The sequence below is a fragment of the Helicoverpa zea genome, chromosome 9, assembly GCF_022581195.2.
Source record: "Helicoverpa zea isolate HzStark_Cry1AcR chromosome 9, ilHelZeax1.1, whole genome shotgun sequence".
Taxonomy (NCBI): Eukaryota; Metazoa; Arthropoda; class Insecta; order Lepidoptera; family Noctuidae; genus Helicoverpa; species Helicoverpa zea.
This window is the reverse complement of record NC_061460.1, coordinates 2,716,687-2,742,027: the sequence shown is the minus strand read 5'-3', so window position 1 is coordinate 2,742,027 and position 25,341 is coordinate 2,716,687. Positions and strand designations below refer to the sequence as shown.

At 36.2% G+C, this 25,341-nt stretch overlaps 1 protein-coding gene across 1 annotated transcript in view; it reads left to right on the top strand.

Annotated features, from left to right (window-relative positions):
- LOC124632879 (unconventional myosin-XV) overlaps positions 1-25,106 on the top strand; it is a 95,729-nt gene extending 70,623 nt beyond the window's left edge. Inside the window, exons 23-32 of the mRNA XM_047167854.1 lie at positions 8,163-8,509; positions 17,370-17,628; positions 19,337-19,491; positions 19,887-20,025; positions 20,426-20,554; positions 20,962-21,186; positions 22,438-22,716; positions 23,066-23,245; positions 23,479-23,632; positions 23,914-25,106. Coding sequence (XP_047023810.1) covers positions 8,163-8,509; positions 17,370-17,628; positions 19,337-19,491; positions 19,887-20,025; positions 20,426-20,554; positions 20,962-21,186; positions 22,438-22,716; positions 23,066-23,245; positions 23,479-23,632; positions 23,914-23,927 — 1,881 coding nt within the window. The 3' untranslated portion in view covers positions 23,928-25,106. The remainder of the gene's footprint in view (positions 1-8,162; positions 8,510-17,369; positions 17,629-19,336; positions 19,492-19,886; positions 20,026-20,425; positions 20,555-20,961; positions 21,187-22,437; positions 22,717-23,065; positions 23,246-23,478; positions 23,633-23,913) is intronic.
- Positions 25,107-25,341: the final 235 nt, after the last annotated feature.

The following is a 25,341-nucleotide window of genomic DNA, read 5'->3' as shown; positions in this document are numbered from 1 at the left end:
CAGCGCAGTGTTTACTTTAAATAAGATACAATACAATGATGTAAGAAAATGTGATGGAGGCGACCTTTCCCGTACCTGAGCGTAATTCCACCAGTCTGCCTTGACTTCACAACTCCTCACTGGTATAATAAGTAATAATATCTATTTTATACATCAGAAGTTATAGCACTGGTTATAGGTACGGAGAAAGGAATGTGTTTACACTTATGAGTCCCATAACATATTTTTCTACAAACATGTTTTAATTGACATAATTTTGAGGTCTAATCTGAAAGTTCGCCATGGGTTCAACCTCATCACTACGAAGCTATTTTACTCTGCTTACATTCGCAATAAGACAAAATATCTTATTTATATCCTCCACCTCTTTTACTACGTTAGTGTAATAACTAACATTCGCATTAAATTCTTACGACAGAAAGAATAGAATCATCTTTTGCTCTCTAACATTCACAGAAAAATCTAAGATCTTCCTAATACAAAACGATTAAACGTTTCTTTTAGATGACTCATTAGATTCATGAAATATGCTGCTGGCTTATAGTCGACTGCCTTTACATCCGTCTTTCTAAGAATGTCTTTACTTTTACTTACCTCTTAAATTAATCATAATTATCTGCCTCTATTTTCCTGTTTTCATCTGCAAATTCTTAAGTTGACAGTTTGATACTAATCATTATCTAACAAAGTAATAGTCGTTTTCTGGGAAAACACAAAAAGAAAACCCCCATTCGTTCGCAAAATATCGAAACCTTTCTTGTTATTGATACCCAAGCTCTTCGTTCATCTTATCACCTTTGACATTTTTGTTTTTCTTTTCAATAAACTAGTATGTATTTTCATTTTCCTCAATCATGTAAGATTCTTCTTTCGATCTTTCTAGAATCACCTCGCATTAATGGCTGTTATAATTGTGGTAAATAATCAAAATAAACGCGGCCATTCATATTTCACGGTTAGTGTGCGATCTTAGATACTCGTAACAGCAGAGAAAGTAGCATTTATTTCGACAGTAATAAAAGAGTCATTACAAAATCGTATAATATACTTTTTTACTAGTGATATATTTTTGGTCAATCGAAACGATGATTTTCACACCAGTCGACCCTGATTTTAAACATTATTTTCGCTCAAAAAGTCTTGACCTTATGAGTTCTGATGTTTCATTTCTCTTCACATTTTCTTCTGATAATGTTAATTATGTTAGACACAACGAAGGTTGTAAGCCTTATCTGATACAATCCTGCTGTGGTTTGTCAATCTTCATTCAAGCGAAGACTATCATGGTCAGTTTTTTTTCTGCTGAATATTATGTCACTACCAAAACGTTTTGTGAATTTTATCTGGTAACATGGCTGTATTCATAGCGTCGGTTAAGCAGGGAGATAAAAGCCTGACCACAATAATTTTAGCTTTGACTTGAGAATTAGTTCTTGGGAAACTTTAATTACAGGTTACAGTATCAACTAAATTGTTTCTTTGATGGGACATGTAAATTACTTGCATGTAGTGGTTACCAATTCTTGCCTAACTTACTATGGGCAGTACTATACTGTTTCGTGATCAGTGATTATGGAAATCACCATAGCATGTTCTGCGGTCCGTCCAGCCTTGACATTTTGTTGACAAAAAACCGCATAATGCAGATATGACGTATACGTATCACTTTATTATATAATTTGAATAATTATTTTGAGTATTTTTATTAAATAAGTATCATTAAATATTGAGTTGCCATGCACTGAAGAAGTCTTAAACTAATAAAAAAATAACCGAGAACGCTTCGTGATGTAACCAATTAAATTAAAATTTTCTAATCACTTTCAAAACCATACGTGCTCTTCAAATATATCAAAGTTTGATCTTAAACATAATTTACACTTAGAACATTAATAAACATGGAAAGTTGAGGCTAATCACGCTAGGAAAAGTGAAGGTATCCAGCATTGAGAAACAGGTTCCAAACGGTAGAAAAACTAGTATAACAGTTCCGTGTCTTACTAGCATCTGATTTAATATACAAACATGTATTGATTGAGCTGATAAAATATCAATTTTGAGATCTAGATTGAATAATAGTGATTGATTGGTCTGATTTTGAACTGGTGCTGTGAAAAATGTCGACAAGTTCGCAGATACATGTAGAACCCAGTAAGTAAAGATTTATGATGTTTTAATAAGAGCTGGATGCGAGCAGCCGAAAATCGATCTCAGTGGCGTGCACTTGGAGAGGCCTATGTCCAGCAGTGGACTGCTATAGGCTGATGATGAATTAGAGCGCAGGTTGCAAATGAAGCATAACCTCTTTTGATTGCTAGTTTACCTCAATTAATCGGTTTTTTTTTTCCATGATGTTACTTGGGATTGTCTGGAATGTCTAGCGTGGCTTATACTAAGAATCCATTCCTATTTATCTTCCGATGAATGAGTTTTTTCTCTTATTCCAACATTGACAATAGAAAATGCATCGGACGGGTGACGCATGCTTTCTACACCTATCTTGAAAAAAACTTATTTAGATAGATACATTATCATCTGTTGCTATATTGTATTTCATAAAGTTGTTGCTATATTGTATTACATAAAGTTTAAGAAGGTATAGAATCGACTAATGTTGAGTAGCCTCCGATTTTGGTCACTTGCACCGCAAATTCCATGCAATCAGGCTAATGCTTAAAAAGGAATGAATTCTAACATTTCCAACGAACCTAAGAATTAAGTTTTTTTTTTATATATAAATACTTATATCAATACGGCATTGGTAAGTATGCCGAGTAACTGAAATATGTATAAAGCGGCTGGTTGAAATAGATAGCATTTGCTACGGTGTTCATGCGTGTCATTGACTTTTATATTTGACTGGTTTCAATTTGTCGTCTATGCTCTAATATGGCGCTAACAGGACGATAAACAAAATGTTGTGGGTCATGTTCGTCAAGTTAGTGCTTGGTTATGTTATGTTAGCTTTTGCCAGGGAATTGACCCGCGTCCAGTGGGCACTGCCCCGTGCATCCGGATAAAAGTATTATGTAGCCTTCCTCGATTACCTAACTGAAAAATGAATCATATACTTAGATAGATCCAGTAGTCTTGATAGAACACGTTCAAGGAAACAAATTCCTCAGTGTTATAATGTTATACTTATAGATGTTTCCAATATGAGGATCGTTGTAGGATTTCAGTTCTGTCTAATGGTATCTCTACCATCGCTTCCTATATTTTGGTCGATCTCTGAAGATACCAAATTATTTTCTTAAAATGCCACTTTGTTGAACTAACAGCCTTATCTTGAACTCGCAATGAGCGCCTCTGGTACCACATTACTACTTTTCAACATAAAAATCATGAAGTAAAACACCTAATAGTGGCCCTACGCTAGCCATTTTCTTTGCTCAATAATTTGCATAAATTGCATGCCATTGCGCATCACACAATGGTTCCTCAAGGGAAATGTGTTCATCAATCGATAAAGGAAAAGCTCGCGTTACTTTCACGAGCTAGCAATGAACCCTCTATACATATAATTGTTACGTGCGAGTCTGTTCATGTGTGGAGGTACTCGATTTGCGCTCCACCGAACGTGAAATAGATGTGCGATTAATCGAGTCGGTATCGAATAATCGATCGAGAGGTGTTGATGAGTAAAGATTGAATAATACTTGGATGATTATTTTTAGATTATATCTGCTAATTAGTGAGGTAATGATTTCATTTGATTTCACCATTTAAAAATGATAATTTTATCCTCTGACTGCAAAATTGTTATTCTTAAAGAAAAGAAACATTCAAGTTGGTTACACCACTCCCAATATTTTGCTGAGTTATTTATTGTAACACTAGATTAGTACAGTGTTCCGTAATAAAAACAATCGAACATTTAAAATTACCTACTTATTTAAGATATTCCTCCATTATATAGTTTCTTTAATTTCCTTAGAATGCCAGTGAAAATGAAAGCGCGTACCAACCTTCTTGTTGTCTATCAAGTCGTGTGTGGCTGTATAGCAGAATACCTTTGCGTATACTTATCAGTCAGTATTGAATGATCGCTCTACCAATTACTGGAGTCTATGACTTTCTCATAGAAATATGCATGTTTATTGGGGCTTTCGCTGTGAGAGTGCGGCATTTCAAAGTGACTCAAATTAAAAGTAATTTATTAATACATACTATATAAGCCCAGGTTATATCAAAACGGAACGGAGCGGAGAAGTTTTAAAATTGCCCGATGCAATTGCATCTGCCTAGCCTTTTTCCCAACTATGTTAGGGTCGGTTTCAGCTGTTAACGCAGTACTTACCATTTTTTTTTAACTAAGAGCGACTGCCTATCTGACCTCCTCAACCCCGTTACCAGGGCAACCCAATAGGCTTAGGTAAGACTCGTTGTCACAGTCACTGGCTTCTGATTTCCCCTAACGACTGTGTATAAATTAAAGAAATATACTACGAAAATGCGAAGATATAAAAGTGGCTTAACCGTTATTATCCGCGACCGTACTTGCGCATGTTTACAACTATTTCGCTATATCATATTTCTTCCTTTACGCAATGCAAAATGTTTACCTGTTGAATGATGACATGTCAACGTAATCTTGTCTTTTATAATCTGTGGTCTTGTAACTGCTTTATATGAACGGTGAGTACCTAACGGAGACGTAACTAATGTTGAGTCTTCGTACTTAAATGAAAATAAAGCATTCTTTTATTTCTTCTGTAAGTAGCAAAACATGAGACGACGAACTAATTACAGCGATTAAGTATTAAACGTCTTGCACAATCTTTTATGTAATTGTAATAGAGATAATCGTAGGTATAACAACTTATAGTCTGTTACTTTTAAGTTAAAATTGAAAATAAATGGAAAATGTTTCATTAATTCGTAATTTTTAATTTGAATTGTAATTTTATTGACCCAAATAAATATTTTATGGTACACTATTCTCACTGTAATGAAGTGTAATGTTATTAGGTTTCAAGTTTGAGATTTTTTAAAATTAATAGAAGAATACGAAGAAAGAACACGTCGGGACGTTATTCCGTGCTGCCATCTGTAGGTTGTATTGAACATTACGTGCGAAAGTTATGCGTTGGCATTCATAGAGGTCGCTACTGGCAAGATATTCAGATATTCACCTTCCATATTTCCATTGGGCTAATTCAACTGATACTGTATTAGTAGTTTAGTAACTCTTTCGACTGATTTCATTTTTGTTGTGGTATTAAATCATATCGATCATAAATATTTATGTGATTAACTTCGTACTACATATAGGCGATGTTATAACTAGTTACATATGTATTTTTTGTTCTAGGTTGTTGTTTATTCAAATGTAGTGCCAACAACAAGTCTTACATACTATGTACTTAAGTTATAGAATGTCATATAAGCCGCGTAACTTGAATTGTTTCTTTTTAATGAGTATGTATTCAGCATAGATGTAATATACTAAACAAGATTGCGCACACTCAAAATATATATTTACGAAAATGAACTCTATTCCAACGCAATAAGGTACTAAATTGGTTGCATAACATACAGAGGCAAATCCGAGCCGAGAGGGATAGTTAGAACGGAGGCCGTTTGTCTCTTTCTAACATCTTGCCAGCATAAAAAAATGTTGTGATCAACAGTTTTGTTTTCCCAAAAAAACAATTGAATCACTTATATTTTTATCTTATTTTAACAATTGTAAGTCAACAAATTAATAACAATCGCATTAATTTATTCGTATTTATTCTTATAACAACAACATAAATTTTTATTTTGCTTTTTTTTAATTTTCTAGCGGTAACCCTGAACATTCTTGGCGCGTAATCAGCATTAAAAATTTTGTTTATATTTTTTGTATTAAATCAATTTAAACTATTAAAATGGTGAAAAAGTGTTGCGTTTATACTTGTAAAACTGAATCCTATGGTGGTTGCAATATTGTTCCACAGGTTAGCTAATAATAACATTTTCGTAAATCAAACAACTAGGGTGCCCATGAATTCTTGTAATGAGTCAAAATATGGGTGATGGATTTTAAAACTGTTGTACTATTGTTATAGCTTTCCAAAAAATGAAGAAAGGCGACATGAACGGCTCAGCAGTCTATATGTGAAGCAAAAATACAAAAAAAAACAGTCTTCACTTCGAATCTCCCTGCTTTTATACTGCTAATTCCCGCTAATTATTAAAAGCCTATATTAGTATTTTAAGGTTACAAACTGCGTAAGTTAAAATTTCAATACCAATCTGTGTTTGATAATCTTAGCAAATTCGGATTTGTCTGACATAGCTTAATCTCATAGTCACCCTATTAGAAAGGGACAGACGGCCTCGGTACTAACTGTTTCACTCGGCTCGTTTTTTGGGTAAAGGTGCGCAGTCCTGTTTACTAATATTATGTCTATGGTATTCAGTTGCTCAGCGATTCTATTGTCTATGGTTCGGGACTTTCTAGGTAACCACAAAAAATATATGCACATACTTAATACGCGTATTTAATTAAATTCAAACTGTTCTACTTATAATTAAAAAAATACAGTTAGTGTTGAACTTGACTCATTTTGTGCTACTTATAACTCGGATGTAGCCGCAAAGCTATATATCGAGAAACGCTTACCACGCTAAGAAGTCATTCTGTCTGTCGATTATGTAAAAAGTATCGGATAATCCATAATTAACATAATTATACAAGTTAATGAGCTCTACGAGCGTGGAAATAAATCAGGCCTAGCAGAGCGCAAACCTCCATAAATATCTCCCATTCACGGTACAAGTTAAATCGATTAAAAAGACTAAAAGAATTCGTATTACGAAAGAAATTAGCGATTAATCGGAGCGAGCACACATAGATTGCATCAATATTTATAAAGATGGTGGCGGCACCGAGCGCGGGCTGCGCGCGCATACCGCCGCTGCACCTCGCGAATGCAGTGCGGAAATTGCACTATCGAAAAAAAACAATAGAAACTTATTTACTATAGACTCTATAGACGATTTTTTGTGTCGTGAAAGTGGCAACATTGCAACGGTTCGAAATTTCGAAAAATAAAACGAAGGAAAAAAGTGGTATTGCGAAATTACGAATTGTGTTCGATTCTGATGTGTTTTGGTGAACGAAAATTAATTGGAAAATGGATAACTTCTACGATGTTATCAGGACGCTTAGTAGAAAGACATTGAAACGGAAACCAAAGGTATATGAGCAAATATAAGTTTTACCTTGACCTACTTAAATTGTAATAAAACTATTCAAGACATTAATAGACTTCTATAAATTTTTCCTTCGGCGGTAATTGGATCATTACCAATGTTATACCATTTTAGGATTTTTGTGTATTGTTTTGGGTCCAGTGCCTTCCTAGAATTTTACATAGGTTTTACAGTGTGGATACTTGTAATTTTTTTGAGGAATCCTGAAAACCTGAGCCTATAGGTTTAATTTTGTAGGCATTATGTCAGTTTCGCTGTAATGTGGGTAGGTTACTTATCACTTGTGACTACAAGACTACGTGACAATGTTCACTGAATAATTAGCAAATTCTAAACTTTAAAATTGAAATTAATGGGTTACGAAGACCTCCTTTTTATGTACCTACATTTGGTACCTTTAATAACGCACACTGAAATTACAACTTATAACCAACAGATTTGTCTACATTGAAATTATTAAAGAATATAGATCAAAGACTAATAAATGAGCGAATTCCATAAATCACTTCAGCCCAGTTTCAATTGAAACTCATACGTATAGAGTCCGAGCAACGGGTCCAGCACAGTAAAACTGATTTATTTAGCGATCGTGCGCGCGCGCATTCACGCTTTCCTGATCTCCAGCGATGTACCGAGTACCGCAAAGATGCCAATCAACAGATTCTTTAGTTAAAACCATCTGAAATTATGTTGGTAATTGATATTACCATGATATTGCATGAAACACTACTTAGAAAAAAGCAAAATGGTTCGCTTATTTGTGTTACGTACATACAATTACTTGTCTATGCTCATTATGCTTTTATGCTGTGCCGTTAGGGAAGAAATTAGTTTTTAAGTTCGGGCAACCCAAATCCGGCATCCAATGACGGTTAATCCATTTTATTTAAGTGCATTGCCCCACTTCCTCTATGTAATGATGTAATCATAACATCAACCCATTGCCTTATTTGTTACAGGTTCAACCCAAACCTACAACAAATGGAGTTACAAAAGAACGAGTTTCAGAACGAGATACCAGAGAGACGCGAGAGTCCCGAGACTCAAGAGACTCTCGGGAGATTCGCGAATTGCGCGAAGCGAGAGACTCTAGAGAAGAGACGGACCACGTAGAACGAAGAGCGCAGACGACGTCACCAGTACCACGGGAGAGGGAACGGGAGAGAGAACGGGACAGGGATAGGGATCGGGACCGGGAGAGAGAGAGGGAGTTAAGAGAAGAGAGGAGAGACCAGTCGACGCCACAGCACGACGGTAGGCATCCGCTGCTCCAGTTTGCCGTCGACCACTTCAGACAGAGTCCAGAGTGAGTACTCGCTAATGTTTGTTTAATTTACTGCACAATCGACACTGTTCTCCATCGTAGTACCTAACGACTTGTATTTTTTTGTTCCGGGAAAGTGATGATCTTACCATGTAATTGTCCCATTTTTCCGCGTGTGAAAGAAGTGCGTGCTGTAGTTGCACAAATTAAGCCGCAGTTTTTCTAAATCTCGTATAAACGAGTGTTCTTGCTAAATATATTCTTGATGAGTAATAGAAAGCCGATAATGACGTTAAATGATAGAATTGAAAGTTTTACAAACGCTAAACAATCCGATCACACATTTGCGTCGTATTTGCTGTTTGAATGCAGTTTGTTGCATAAAGACGTTAGACTCACAATACTTTATGTTGCATGTAAACTAATCACACGTAACACGCATATTCTCACATGAATAATTACAATTGAACGTTGTGTGTTTTTTTTAATATTTGATGTGCGTTTGAAATTTAATTACTCCGGATGCTTTAAAAATGTTGTCCAAGACAACAATATTGTATCATGTAATTAAAGAACAGGCAATTTTAGAAACTAATAAAATACTTAAAATTATAGTTTCCTGCACACTAACGCCATCTATGTTTAGTGACGGACACTGATTTCCTTTCCTATTTTGATGTAATATTTCTCAGATTATATAAGATAAGCAAGCTTATATTATTATATGTATTTCATGAAAGTTCACGATCTGCAAAAAATGACATGGTTTACATAAAAGAGAGTTTTCCGCTTTTCCGACTATTAACAAAATAGGAGCAGCCGAAATCGAAGCAAGAATTTCTTACCAAATTAATGTTGCTCAACCCAACTAGAAACTAATGGTTGTGTTGTTAACTAGTAGCTACATACGTAAGTAATTGAGAAGTGATGCAGAAATATTGTACAAAAGTTAAATGCTTTCACGCGACTGACTGATTTATTAGAGCATACTTAGTTTTTTTGAAAACATCGATAGGCCAATGCATTTCTCTTTAAAAACATTGTAAAATGTAAATCGATTATTTTAATTATTGTAAATCGGCTCCGTTATAATATCTACTTAGCTTTCTCGATTTATTATTAGATTTTGGAATTTATTACCTAATTTATTACCTTACCAAGTTTACAACGCAAGATCATAGACTACAGATAATGTTAAACGTCAAATATTTCTTCCTTTTTCGTATTTTTTTCAATGGAATGTTTATGCAGAAAATCAGAAGTATGTGTAAACTGACTTGAGGACTTGAAATAGGCTATTTTAGTAATAATTGATCACGTTTCGCCAAATACATAGGTTTTAAGCCGAAGCGCTTTGAGATGAAGTCTAAATGCCTAATAGAGCTATATACGTACTTGGTTATTAATTACGTACCTAATACCACGGCCACATGACACGAAGGATCATCAAGAAGAGACGTCGCTTCTCATAAATAAAATTATTCACATCTAGCTGTTTACCGCGGCTTTGCGCGAGGTAGTCGTAGGTCTCAAGAGTGAACATCTTGTACCCGGATCAAATATAGCCTATGTCTCCGTGGATAGCATAGCTTCCAAAAACCTATTATTAGTTTACATAAACACTTCCTAATATCTCGTAGTTAAACCGCAAAAAAAGCTAATAGAAACTATTACCTACAAATTAATTGCAAAGGTAATCAATCAGGAAGCTATATAACTAAATAGGACAATTAAACTGACTCGCGAACAAATAATAACTGGCAGTTATTCGATTTTAACAGTAGCAGTTATGTTTCCACATTGTACAATGCTTGCTAAAAAACCCGTGGGTAAACGTTTTACATTCAATGAAGGATTCTAACGTATTCTAAGTATCTGAGGCGGCGGCTTTTTTTGTTTGCAATTTGTTAATGGAATTTATAGGGCTGTACGGGGAGAAAGACAGCTCTTTTACCGTGGAATAAACCATAATGATTGTACAGTCCTTTAGGCTCCCAAAAAGGCGTTATAGGATAGAGGAACTGCAGCATATTTGGAATACTGCAGGTAACTTGGAATACTTCGATATCTAAATATATATAAACGCCATCCTGGGTTTTTATGCCGTAAACATAACGTCAAACGATACACAAAGCCATACAGCATTAAAAACAGGACGCTATCTTGACATTTCGGCTACCAGCCCCCAGCGAACGAGAAGCCTGATTTGAAAACTTTTTCGGTAAGAATGCAATCAGTGGTAATCATTTGCTGTAATACTCTAAATCTTTATTGTAATTATTTTAATTGCGGAGTGACCTTGTTAGTTTAAGATATTACTATGATTTTGTGAATATTTCTAGAATTAAAAATTTGACACGCAACTTTAAGTTAAGTTGGCGTGTTGTTAATTTGGAATACCGTGTTTTTTTTTGCTTTTCAGTTTTTTGGGAGTCGGTTTTATTTTTTTGTAAAAGTTTCTTTTTTTGTAAAGAGCCAATGACTATAAAACATTTAGAATTCTATTAGTTTCTAAGAAAAAGTGTTAGCAATTTTCAAAGAAAAAAAAATGAATATAATTTGGAATACTATATTCCAAATTATCTGCACCCTAAGTCAAATCACGTTTTTGGAGTATTTTTAGTTTGATAGGCATTTTGATAATATATCTGGTATTTTTTATATTTGATTGTTCTCATTATTAAAGTTTAATATTTTGACAATAATTTAATGTATTTTTTATTGAGCTATCCCGTTTCTCCTTCAATTTATTTTCAAAAAACAAACTGGTATTCCAAATATGCTTCACTTCCTCTACCTCTTTTGACATCAGGAAGTGGATATCACAATTGAAATCTTAAAGCAGGAAATGTCTGTGCCTAATCCCAATCGTTCAAATCTCATAAGTCAAAAATTGATGCTTCAGTTTTTGTGTAGGTTCAGCTACTTACTAATGTTCGGCCATTCAGAGAATGCGTTCCTGACACGTCGCGATTGAACTGACGACGTAACTACATTCATTGATTATTGATATAATAATGTTGTTTTAATGCTCCTCAATTGTTAAAACGGTAAACAACCAGCAAAAATATTTTTATCGTAACTGCAACGCCATTGCAAAGTTACGTCGTCAGTTCAATCGCGACGTGTCAGGAACGCATTCTCTGAATGGCCGAACTATAACCCTAATATCATTCTAACATTATGCTGCTAATACGACTAGTAATCAACTTCTGTGAATTCCCATTAAAATCCGCTTAAAATTACTGCAATTCCGGTTATCTCGTGAAATCTGGACTCCTTATCAAATATTAATAAGTATCTGGAGTAATTATACGTTCTGCTTTCCACGGAACAATAGCATAAGTTATTGTTACACTTTGCTTGTTTGTTATATCATAATAATGCAGCTATGCTCAAAGAGAACGGAAAATATTTTAATATTTTACTTCCTTGTGAAGTTATGTTTACCTATTGCGGCATCATAACCGAACATTTGTACATTTTCCACTGAACTGTCAAGATCGAAAGAGCATTATTCTTTTGTTTTCTTACGTGGTTCAAATTCATACGTGATCAAACCATCCGAGACATAAGTTGACCCGCACGGCCCAGTTAAAAGGCAAAACAAAAGCTTTTCGTAACGAATTTTCATTATTAAGCAACATGTTTGTACGCGAGATTCGGGTGCAATTTTACAAAAACAATGCGCCATAAAAACTGCTTGGCTGAAAGTAGAGCAGCCCTGGTTAGTTGATGAGCACCGTTGGCGCGGAACACACTTGAGGTCGCGGGACAACGCCAGAGCAAGCGTAACCTTCGGCCATGCCGTGTGCACTCGCAGCACGGATCAAACATCGAGTGCAAGTATCCGAATTTTACAAACTTCCTATTCACTAATCGTGCCGTTTGTGTTTTTTTTAAACCTTTCCATTCAATACTTTGTTTTTAAATGTTCCATTTCTTTAATTAAAGTGTCGGATAATTAACCGTGTGTTGTGTGTAATGTTGGTGATTAATTGTGTGCAGTAATTACGGCAATTATTAAAAGTGCTTATGTATCCGCTTAACGAAAAATCAGTTAAAGCCTTGCGTGAAATTCTTAAGTATGAATGCCGTCGTTAAATGTGTTCGTGTCATATGAGCGTCAGTTTTGTGTGCAGATATTTTATAGCGTGTCTGTAGAAATAATTATAAGCAATTTATAGCACTTCCCATACAACTTATTCAATCATCATAAACATTAACGACTCAATACATTGACACACATCTAAACCGAACAAACTAACACCGTCAAGAAAAAGTCGGAAGAGCAAAATACGCGTAACATCGTCATAATCCGAATAATGACGTTAGCGCTAAATACGTAAACACGAGGAACGTGATGAAAGCCGAAATGAATCGTTAAATTATTCAAAATTTACTTCCTCACCGCTGAGCACTTTCCCCGATGCGTTTAGTCGGTGATCAGCCGTCGAACGATGTCGATCGAGTCGATGGGCGACAACGCGGACATGACTGAAGACAGTCTGTCCAGTGATGATTTTGACAAGGATGCAGTATCAGCAGAAGGTGATGAGAGCGGGAACGAAATACTGTGAGATCCTTTTCAGTGACGTGTTTTTTTAGTGGAAATTGTGTTTATGTTTTTTTGTTGTGGCTACACTTAGTGGAATGTCAGTTGGTTGTCATTGTTGACGTAAGTGGCGCTAGTGTGTTACATGCAATGTTTAACTGCAGCAGTACTGGAAATGCATATTGTCCCGAGTGAAGTATTGTTGAGGAAACTATATGAATATTCGTAATTTTACTGCATTATTATGCATTGAAACTATGTAAACCTTTAGGACTGACATTATTATTTGTTTACATCTTTCGAAAAGTTCATATTTTGACCTCTTAACGCGTTAAACTATCATTAATTAAAACTAACCCAATGAAAATCTTTACAACACACAACTGCTATATACAATAAATCATAAATAGTCATAAAACAATAAAGCATTGTTTAAAACAAAAGAAAGTTATCAACGACAGTTCCCATGTGTCTAATAAACCGTTCCTTCCTACGTAAGATCACGCGAATTGATGGAACTAATCAGACAGGTGATGACTATCGAGTATCGGATGTCATCTATACAAACAGCGCAATTTATTGATTTTCTTGACACTTTTGTGCATTTAAACTTTCTTTACTGTTGTAACTGGCATTCACCTGCGGTTAAAGCCTCGAAACAACTACTTCCTACACCATGATAAAAAGTAGGAGTTAAAGTTTCATGAGATTTACCATTATTAGGGTGGTGAGGGAGTAGAAGAGGAATGTATCTAAGCTAGACCGTCAGAGTTAAGGAGGTCGGATAGGCGTAGTCAGTAAGTAGCTCCATATAAAACACTAGTACCTACAGTACCACCGTGACTTTTATGCAGTTAACAGCTGTCAGTATTTAATTTTAAAGAATAAACCCTCTCTTGTTTGTACCGACTGACTGCAACGGTCAACTGCACCAAAATATGGTCAGACCATACTCAGCTGCAAATGCTGAACCCCAACAAAATTGGGATAATGATGATAATGGATCACAGTAAAATATGTATATTGTTATTGCAAGAATGTAATTTATGAGGAGACAGTAAAACTTTCTTATCCGATGATATATTTGCAAACGCAACCTGTTCACGTGCGTAATTTTTATGAATATCTGCATTTTTAAGCCGATTTCCGGATGCCATTTAAGTAAGTATTTAATTCGCGAAATTTCTGATCTGTGCGTGCTGTCACATGAATTTGAATTACACGCGTAACGCAATATAATGCAAATTGTCTTTTGACATATTTCGGAGATATTTTTTTACAAATGCATACGCAACTCTTAACGGTTACAGATTTGTATGAAGTTCTAACGTCAAGCACAGGGTTCAAATAAGCTAATTTTTGCGCCAATTAACTTAAAAGTCAATAAAAGTAGACCAAGAAGGTTAGGTTCCTAATAAATATCCTTGGCTATCTCTGGTTTAACTATGTATATTAATTCTCTTGATTCATTGAAATAGAATTCGGTCAAAATTCTGAAAAAATAAAAATCCACGATACTTAGCTAACAATTTGGTAATCAATTACGTGGTTATTAATTAATTGAACGATATCAATCGGATGTGCATAACATAAATAACTCAACGATTTATTTGTTACATGAAATCTTTAATACGATGCAACCCAGGATATCCCGAAATAACAACAGATTACAATTTTATAAAGTTCGTTTCCGTAAACTTTCGAGACGTTGCATAAGTTCGTTAATTTTAGTTCAGTTTTTACAAAAAATACCAAAATTCTCATTATTTTTTATTTATTTAATCAATAATAGTTTGAAAGGTACACACACTAATATACACATACAATACTACACACAGGTAATACTGAAATTAGCAACTACGAGTCACACTAATCACAATTCATGTTTTGAATTTTTTCATGTCTATTTCTGCAATGCTAATTGATGTGTCTTTACAGCAAAATAAATAAACAAAATTACTTTTAAGAAATGTAACCGGGTAGTTTTTCTATTAAAAACAATAGAGTGTTAAACAAAACACATAACTAAACTAACTCATACTGTTTAGTTTCAAACAAAGCTGTTACGACTTGACGTTTCGTAATGGCGACGTGTACCTCCGACTCTCCGACTTGTGTAAGCAGAACAGATTCCTGTACGTGTTGCCATTTTAAAATCCGAATCAAAATGTAAACGAGACCGTGGAAACAGCTTTCCTTCCTATTGTTTTTTAATTCATCACAGAGTTCGGTATGTTTTCTAATTGATGTTGTTAATTCATCGGTTTTGGATATTAATTGGATAACCGTTATAAATTGTGGCAGCAAATATGAAAATAAACTTCATTAGCTTAAGTTTTATGTTTGAATATTAATTATGGTAATTATCTCAATTATAAAATATGAGATTGCTGGTTTGGAATTAATTTGACAATCCTAACTAATATTATAAATGAGAAAGTAACTCTGTCTGTCTGTCTTTCTGTCTGTCTGTCTGTCTGTCTGTCTGTCTTTTCTTCACGCCTAAACTACTGAATCGATTTGTGTGAAATTTGGTACAGATATAGTTTGAAACTTGAGAAAGGACATAGGATAGTTTTTATTACAAAAAAAAATATAAAAATAAAATTTATTCCGGACATATAGCGCCACCTATTGGTCAAACCAAAAATCTACCGGAAGTTACTATTCCACGCGAAAGAAGTCGCGGGCAAAAGCTAGTTATTTATAAGTATACGTAAGTATAATTATTTATAATATATAAGTAAACGTGAGACGTCTTCAATTTTCGATTTACAATTTTTGTGACCCCTAGTTAGTCCTTTTCTTCAGTGCCGAAGGTCTTGCAAGGGAAAAAGACGACAAAGTCGTAATTGACAACACGATGTTTTGAAATGTGTTTTAGGGACCTATCCACACAATCCTACATTACAACAGCCTAAAGTTACAGTAGGGCTATCTATCACTCGTCACGTCAGACCAGGCATCGACTCGCGCCTCCATTGTGCACCGCAAACAGTTGAATGCGCTCATTTGCATCCAATGCTGAGTGCACTTCCTGCCGATGTGTAGGAAATGCGTTAAAAGCTGCTTTACTCTGGGGAAATTAGGAAAAAGGATTTATGTAGCGGTTTTCAGGTACTGTTAGGAAAGTAAGGCTTCCCAAAGTAATTTATCAGCCAACTATCCGGCTCAGTATCGGCCTATAGTTATACCTAAGTAGGTATCTAATATATTTAACGTGTTTAAATCATTTGCAGTAAAACATATCAACCCGTTATTTTTCGTATTAATGAAAAGTCATCTTAATAATCTCACAATAGGCTCATTATTTATAATGACTTACGAATAAACTTATTTATTTTTCTAATGAATTAGTAAACAAATACCTTCGCCCATCAAAAAGAAATCGTACCTGCAATAAGCTGAGTCATAAATACATATATAGTTGAGGACAATAGTCCGAAAAGTTTAAAAGGTAACAAAACTTTGTAATTTTTATTTAAAGATTGATCTCATAGTTATGTTTTGAGATCAATCTTAAAAATTACAGAGTTTTGTTACCTTTCATAATCCCTCGGTGATAGGTAAACAATGTTTTTACATCTTTCTTTTAAGCAACCTTTCCATTCTTTTATTCTTAAAAAATGTTCTTAAGTAATCAAATCGAGTCTTTAGCCATTATATTCTGAACTGTATTAATGTTTGCAGTTATAGCATATCTTATTCATTTTCTCTCTGTTAAAAAAACTTATTACAATAAAAAAATGCATATCGTTATAAAGTAATTATATCATCGATCATTTATTTATTATATCATACTGGTACATAACGTAACAAGTTTTGTAGAAAAACTGCTTACCAGCATATGCTTAATGACGCCACAAATGGAAAGCATCGCTTACATATAATCATTTACTAAAGATATAAATAGATCAGCAATATATACAGCATAGTTTCGCCTATCGATCACATAACACTTATGAAATTACTTTATTTATATACTGTTCATAATTTTATTACTGGCAACACCGGAAAATGTATTAATTTTCGTTTAATATTTATAGACCTTAATTAAGTATCAAAACAAACTGGACCACTGATGTGACATTCTTTATTGATGTAGGTTTATTATAACTGTTTTAATTTACATAATGATCGTCATTAAGTGTCTAATCTTCGGTAGTCATTCACCTCTTGACACCTAATCCTCTGTATATTTTAAACTTTGACCTTGGCTTTTCAAAACGCGGCTGGTCACAAAAAATTGTGCGACACTTTTTTTGCAAACCTTGTTATTTTGTTTTTGATTTCTTAATATATTTTTTTATTATTTTTGTTAATAACTTTTTTATTTTTTGTTAACAGATTAGAAATCCTGAAAGCGGATTCATCTCTAAAGAGTAAAGCGAAACGCAACGAATGGACATGGAAGGCACAGACGGACGTCGTGAAATGGCAGGCAACGCCGCTGCGAGCGCCATTGCTGCGCCTACCGGCCGCGCTCGCGCCGCCCGCGCTCGAGTGCTTTACTTGCGTCCGCGCGTATTGTGGCGATCTGCAGCCCAATGAAAGGCAGATGCATCAGGACTTGACTGAAGTTAAATGTGTTTACACTGTGCTTATGGTGAGTATATTTGTACTTTACAATAAACAAGCTGTATTTCGGGGCTCCACCCGCCTCCCGAGAGAAGTACCTACTCCCCGCAAATTGATAAAAAGTCAGCTGATAAATATTGCCATGTTTCATCAAAATCTGTGTATATTTTGAATGGACTGATACATCCGTTCAAATACACTTCAACTGAATTGTCAGAAAAGGACTGAAATGTCGTACTACATAGTTGTAATGGAACTGTTTACTTGGGTGAACGAAATAATATTGTAAGCTTGTTTCATCCCTGTAATTATAGCTAAAAAAATCTATTCACATCTTAACTTAAAATGTAACATCTTAACTTTATTTCAACGATATTTCGGAACGCCTACAGAAAATTACAATGCATTCGGCCATCACAATTATTCGACACTGCTGTTTTAGTCCTAAATTTACATATTACCTCCGTTCTTCTCATCTCTTTAAACATAGCCACCTTTTAGACCCAATTGATAAAATTATCCGCCATACCCTCAGCTAAATTCTCAATGTGGCCCTGGACGACCGAGCCTGGCAACAAGCCACATTGCCCATCCGGATGGGAGGTCTCGGCGTCCGCAAAATTACCAGTATTAGTTTACCGGCATTCATATCCTCGGTTCACGGCACTGAGAAATTAACCAGGAATATTCTTACTCCAACACTGGCTGATTTCGAGGTGCCGTATTTAGCCGAGGCTATGGATGCATGGAAAATTACTTGCCCTAACGAAAATTTACCCAGCAACCCGTCTTCCCAAAGACAGTGGGATGAGCCGCTCTGCAGAGTAACCCGGAATAGTTTAATAGAAACGGCAATTACTCCTGCTGAGCGAGCGCGCCTACTGGCTGTGGGTAGATGGGAGTCGGGGCTTTGGCTTCAGGCACTACCGTCGTCAAACATTGGCACCATGTTTGACGATACAACTTTCCGCCTCGCTACTTGTTTACGTATAGGAGCACCGTGCTGCTCCCCTCATCGCTGCCACTGTGGTGAGGCTGTCACCAGCCTCGGACACCACGGCCTGTCGTGCAGCCGTAGTGCGGGCCGTATTGCACGGCATGCAAACATCAATGACATTATACGTCGAGCTCTTGTTGCCGTCGGGGTACCAGCTGTATTAGAACCAAACGGCTTGGCACGCGACGACGGTAAGAGACCAGACGGCATGTCGTTATTCCCTTGGAAGATGGGTAGGCCTTTAGTATGGGGCGCAACCTGTGTCGATACTCTTGCGCCATCACACCTTCCAAGTTCTGCGTGCTGTGCTGCTGCTGCCGCTGCGGCTGCGGAGAACCTCAAGCGGCGGAAATATAGTGGCCTTGTCGGAAACTATATTTTCGAACCGTTTGGGGTTGAAACCCTAGGGGCGTGGGGTCCGAATACCCACATTCTATTTAAAGATCTCTCTAGGCGGCTGGTTGACGCTTCTCGTGACCAGAAGGCTGGCTATTACCTCGGACAAAGAATCAGCATGGCGATCCAACGAGGTAATGCTGCCAGCCTCTTGGGCACGCTCCCAGTTGACAGCGATGGGGACGAATTTTTTGACGCTTTTTAGTTGTTTGTTTCACTAGGATAGTTTTTGATTTTTATTGTAAATATGTATTGTAAATATCTATTTTATACTAATAACTTAAAATGTTCTGGAAAACAAAAAACATTTCTTCCTAACACATTTTGTCTTCTTATCTTCCAGCACTGCCACTCAGTCCCAGAGCTTCGCGACGAAGTATACTGCCAGCTGATGAAGCAGACCACATCCAACCGTTCACCATCCGGCGACTCATGCCAGCGCGCATGGAGGCTCATGTCAATTCTAGCGGCGTACTTCACTTGTTCTGATACGCTTAGGTAAATAAACGATTATATATTGTTGTAAAGGTGGTATAATGTAATAAAATGTAAAATAAAAACTAATAAGGATATTGTGCTATGAAATAAGAAACAGATTTCTCTAAAGCCTCCGATAGACTACAGCATCCATTAAATTGGAATGTGAGAGTGTAATATTAATCTGCTTTTAACATTAGAAATTATCTTATTAAAAAGAAACTGTTGTTAAGATTTTCCTGTTGGATGTTGACATTAAATGTATTACGAAACAGCCACATTTAAACATGTATTCATGTTGAAAACTTAAGGAGTTCCCCAAGGACCAGAGCTAGGACCACATGAGGTTTTGTCATGAGTGTTTATCAAAAATATTCTATACACAGGTATATACTATTGTTATTGTGTTGTTACAGGCCATTCTTAGTAGAGTACCTATCGGCAGCGGCGGCGGATAGACGTCGCCCGTGCCAGGGCACGGCGGCTGTGTGCCTCGCCAACTTGCGCAAGACTCTCCGATGTGGTGGCAGGAAGAATGTGCCCAGTGTTGAAGAAGTAAGACCAAAGTTTTAATGTGATAAATCCCTTGAAGTCTGAAAAAACTTTAACGTTTTGATGATAAAAAACATTTACTGTAGGTACTTAAGCCATCTCTTTTGAAGGTGGATGAACTTAAACTATAATACTGAACTCACCTCTAACCTTCTTAGTAAAAAAAGTTAAATTGAACTTCCTAAAACTACACAACATCTACAACATCAACTACAACCTACATCGCTATCGATACCTAAAGTCACACACAGTAACTTCTTACATAAAACGGAGCTCCATATATGTTTACGCAAACTTCGAATAGTAAATTATGTGGTTTATCTTTTGTAAATAAGGATGTTCTCTTACATATATTTTTTTGTCTTTTTGTCCTTTTTCTTAACTAAACTGATCCATTCCCCAGGTGACAGCAGTATCAGCGGGTCGTTCAGCTCGACGGCAGCTATACCGGCTGCCGGGCGGCGCCGAGCGCGTCGTCAACACGCGCTGCGCCACCGTCGTGCAGGACATCGTCAACGAGCTCTGTGAACTGGTCAGTTTAAACTAAGTGGTTATTAGTTGGATGTTCATTTGTTTTGTGTTCTGTTTATTTTTAGTTTTTGTGGAGTGGGTTTATTGCTTGTCCAAACTTGGCTTCTTGGTTACAAAACACTACCACATAATGTGCGAGGATCTGGTTTCATATAGTCTAATTTTGGAAAAGCAAAATGATTTAATTTTAGGACTTTGACAACTTTAACAAAGTACGTCGCATAAAGTCAATTTGTGCTTTAGGTTTGGATCAAGAATTTGTATTAATTCGAAGTCTATATAATTTTCTATCAAACCCGAGAACAAAAAATACATATTGAGTGAGCTCAAGCAGCCTAATCTTTTATTTAATTTATTTACATTCCACAATGATTTTTACTGGAAGACTAAAATGACAAATTAATTCAGATCGGCGTAACAAGCGAAGCTGAACGGGCAGAATTCTCCCTCTACTGCATCGTGGCCGGCGACGCTCTCACCATGCCGCTGGCGGGAGACGAGTACGTGCTGGACGTCACCACGGAGCTGCAGCGAGCTCATCATCCCTTCTACCTCATCTTCTGTCGCTCTGTGTGGCACCACCCACTAAGGACTGACGCCCCGCCGCTGTATACTGAAGTGCTGTTTAACCAGGTAAGAAAAAAATGGATTGATTGGCTATTTTGTAGGTTTCCAACAGTGACAACAAAACATAAAACAAATGATTAACCTCCCCACTCAGAGACATTTAATGATTACTTAAGTCACTTCTTAGTGACGGAATATCATACAAATCCTTCACTCAGGAATGGCTTAAGTAACTATTAAATGTCTCTGAGTGGGGAGGTAAGAATAAGAAAAACGTAGAAATCTGGTACATGACAGTTGTACTGTTCGCTGCAAAATGTCAAAATTATATAATTATAATTATATAACCATCATCCACATATCGTCCATAAAAAAATGATTTGACTGAATGACTTTCCCAAAACATTGATGACATCTTTATAGCAAATGATCCATTTAGGGACCAACAGTCGAATTCCTCACACGTTTGCCCCGACTTACATTATTTGAGTCGTTAAATATCAAAAGTGCTTAAGTCCACTAAAACGTTTTTTTTAAGTCTTTGGCTAGTTTGATACTCTATGCAAAACTAAACATCTTGGTACAGTTCAAATACTCTAAAGTCCAAGAAATCTTATGAAAATAAGACTCTAAAACCATACCCTTATTTCAAAATAACCTATGTCCTGACTACTGTGTAGATCCGCTTTAGTCCAATTGGACTAATGAGAAGCCGGTGTTTGGGTGTCATGGCCGCCATTGCTGTGGTAAAACCGTGGTGTGTTGTTATCGTGCACCTGAGTTTTTAATTAATTATGGATAATAGAATAACAGTTGTGGAGCAGGAGTTCGCAAAAAAGAAGCTAAAATTGAAATCAATTGAAAATATAAATAAGAAGCGAGTTTTGTAAATATAGTGCTACAATTTCGTTTGTAATGAGTTGGGCGATGCCCAGAAAACGTTATGAATTTTGCTTTTTATTCGTCACTGAGTACTCCATATTGTAATTCAGTTACATCAAGCCAGATTAAGTCACACTGTATCTTTTCATAATAGATTAAGTCCACAGGAGTTCGTTTCAAAACAGCTTAAATCCAGGGGGTATATATCATATGTGCTTATGTCCAAAATAAAAACTGGTTTTTAGCGTAAAATAAGTAATATTTTATTTATTTCTTTAAACAAAATGACTCTGAATCATTATTGTGAAAGTTAGATTGCCTGATAACATTCACAGTCTCGCAAAATGATATTGGTAATTGTACTTATTTGCACAGATTCGTTTATGTTCGACTTAAGCGAGTTTGATATTTAACGACTCATTTGTTCCTCACCAGGTGGCTCCAGACTACCTAGAAGGCTTGCTCCTGGTCTTACCAGGGGGCGGCGCTCCCCCAGCCCCAGTGCTGCGTGACGTAGCCCTAGTAGCCGCACTGCTCCACCGTGCCGCAGGCCTATCTGAAGGAGCGCAGGCCCGGGACTTGAAGTTCCTGCTGCCCAAGCCTCTGTTAGCGCTGAGAGAGCCTCGCCCGAACAAGTGGGCCTCCTGGTTAGCTGCTGAATGGCAGCATGTGAGGACTTTGTCTCCGGCCGCTGCCAAAGCTAAAGTTCTACAGGTACGAAATACTTTTACATAAAGTCAAAGTCAAATATTTTATTTCAAACTAGCTAATCCCACGAACTATGTATCGTTTAATTAAACCTACCCTTGACATTCGTTTTTAAACATAACTATAATGTCAGCTGATAAAGTTATATAATGTAAATTCAAGGTCAACTGCAACTCTAGTATACAATATAAAAAAAGAAAATAGGTATCACGAATTATAATCTATTATGAAAGAGCCCATACATAAAATACTATGAATACATACATACATGAGTAAAATACTATAAATCGTTGAAAGTGGCTCTATATGTTCATAAAATTTATATGAAATCACTCACAAATTCCTTTCCTCACAGGTATTATCTCGCTGGCCACTCTTCGGGTCATCATTCTTCGCGGTCCGTCGCGTGTCGGGCAACGGCGAGTGGCGCGAGCACGTGCTGGCGCTGAACAGGCGCGGAGTGCATCTGCTGCACCCCAGCACACACGACACCGACACACGCTGGCCTTACGCCGAGCTCATCAGCACCAGGAAGGTCAGTACAATGTTACATAATGGTGATATATGTAGGTGATCATCTATCCACAGATTGACAACGGTAAGCGTTTGTTGAACCTTTGATCGGTAGATGTCTGTGGCTGTATCATAGCGTATTCACGAGCTTCTTAATTCGTTTTGGAGGTTGACATTTGAAAAGTGTGATTTTAGCTCATTTTTTATTGTTCTGTTTTTAAATACTAAGACCAAAACCTGTTGTATTTGTTACAGGTCCGGTCAGAAGACGGCACACTATTCCTGGACGTGAAGTGCGGCTCGCTGTTGCAGCAACGTGTTACACGTCTGCAGGCGGAGCAGGCACACGAGGTGGCGCGGCTCGTGCGACAGTACATCGCGCTGCAGAGAGACCAGAGGCACTCGCCAGGTAAGCCACGTGTTGCACTCGACGTTACAGCAACGTGTTACACGTCTGCAGGCGGAGCAACGTGCACATCAGAAAATACAAAAGAAATATTAACATAATAAATCCACAAGGCCGTCTGGCATGCGTGCGAAATAATAATTTCACAATAATATCGTGTTTGGGTACAAGGGTGTGTTATATCACACCCTTAGCAACGTGCATAGCGTGCGAATATCATATTTGTCTAATTATCACACATTTAGACGATGCTCTATTTAGTATTCCTTTTTCCTTTGTTACAGCTTTCAACAATTGAAAAGCGAATGCGAACATATCGGAGCAACAGACTGGAACGAGTGTGTAGGCGCAGTGTATCATAGTGTAGTCAGTTAGTTCACGTACTTACCTCAACGCTGTCGAATCCGTCCACTGAACACTTCTAGATGTAAGGAGGATTGAAATGATAATAGGATTTAAGGGCACAATGTACAGCGCCACCTAGCGCTAGTCGTACGTACTTCTATTTTCATTTTAGTCACCGTTTGACCAATAAGTATTTATATAAGGGCAATTATTTTAAGAAACAAATAATCTCTTTAAACATTCCAATAAAATACTTTTAACAACCAAAAAGTATGAAAAATTATAGTTGTATTAATTTTGTATACATTTAAACACAATGCAATTATTCCAAGTACACTCATGTAATATAGATTTTTATCTATCAAAGATAAATGAGAACCGTGGGTCATTTGTTTCCCACCAAAACATCAGGAACGATCATTCTGGAACCCACGATTTGAATACGAAAAAATTGCATGAGGTATATTTTACGCTCAAGATTATATGAACTGAAAGAATAATTTTATATTTCGTAGAACAATTTTTGATTGATTTGAATAATGCATGAAAATTGATCAAGAATAGTTCTACAAAACAACAATAATTTAGCTCACGTTGCTCAAAGTGACGACTTTGAACCTTGTTAATAAATGTGACAGCATTATGGGCGGGAATATTTCACCGCACCTTACACTAAAGGGGTCATTGTCACATCAAACTATAGCACGAACCCCGGCTTCACTCGACAAGGCTTGTCGTCATAGTACATATTATAATTATGTAATTAAAATAGTTTGTAGATAAAACATTACGCCGTTCATGGAATTCGTATTATGTTGTCTATAGTATCGGTATTTCCATAAACAATTTTTTAATATATTATCTACTTACTCAAAAACTTTTTTCTGTAATCCATTCCTATGTGCCTTATTTTTATTCTGATATTCTAACAAAAGGTGCTATTTTACCTTAAATTTAATGTACTCACTAATAATTGATGTTATTTTAAAGTCTTTATTATGAAATTATCCAAAGACCGCGAGGTCGGAGTCATGTTTAATGTATTTACTTATATATTTCGTTGTAATGTAAAATATTTAATGAATCTGATGTATGAGAATATATTGTAGATAATAAAAGTTATATTTTCAAATGTGGTTTTGTTACTTCACAAGAAAATAAACGAAGGAGCCAAACTTTATCATGCGACATGCATGATATTTTATAGCATAGATGAAAGCCGTACAATTAACTAAGTAGACAAGTAGGTACCTACTTAGTCATAGGCACTAACTGAACTTTTTAGTTTCCATGTTCTGCAAACATTATAATTATAGGCAATAATTGATAACGCTATCAACGAAACAACATCACCAAAAATAGAATCA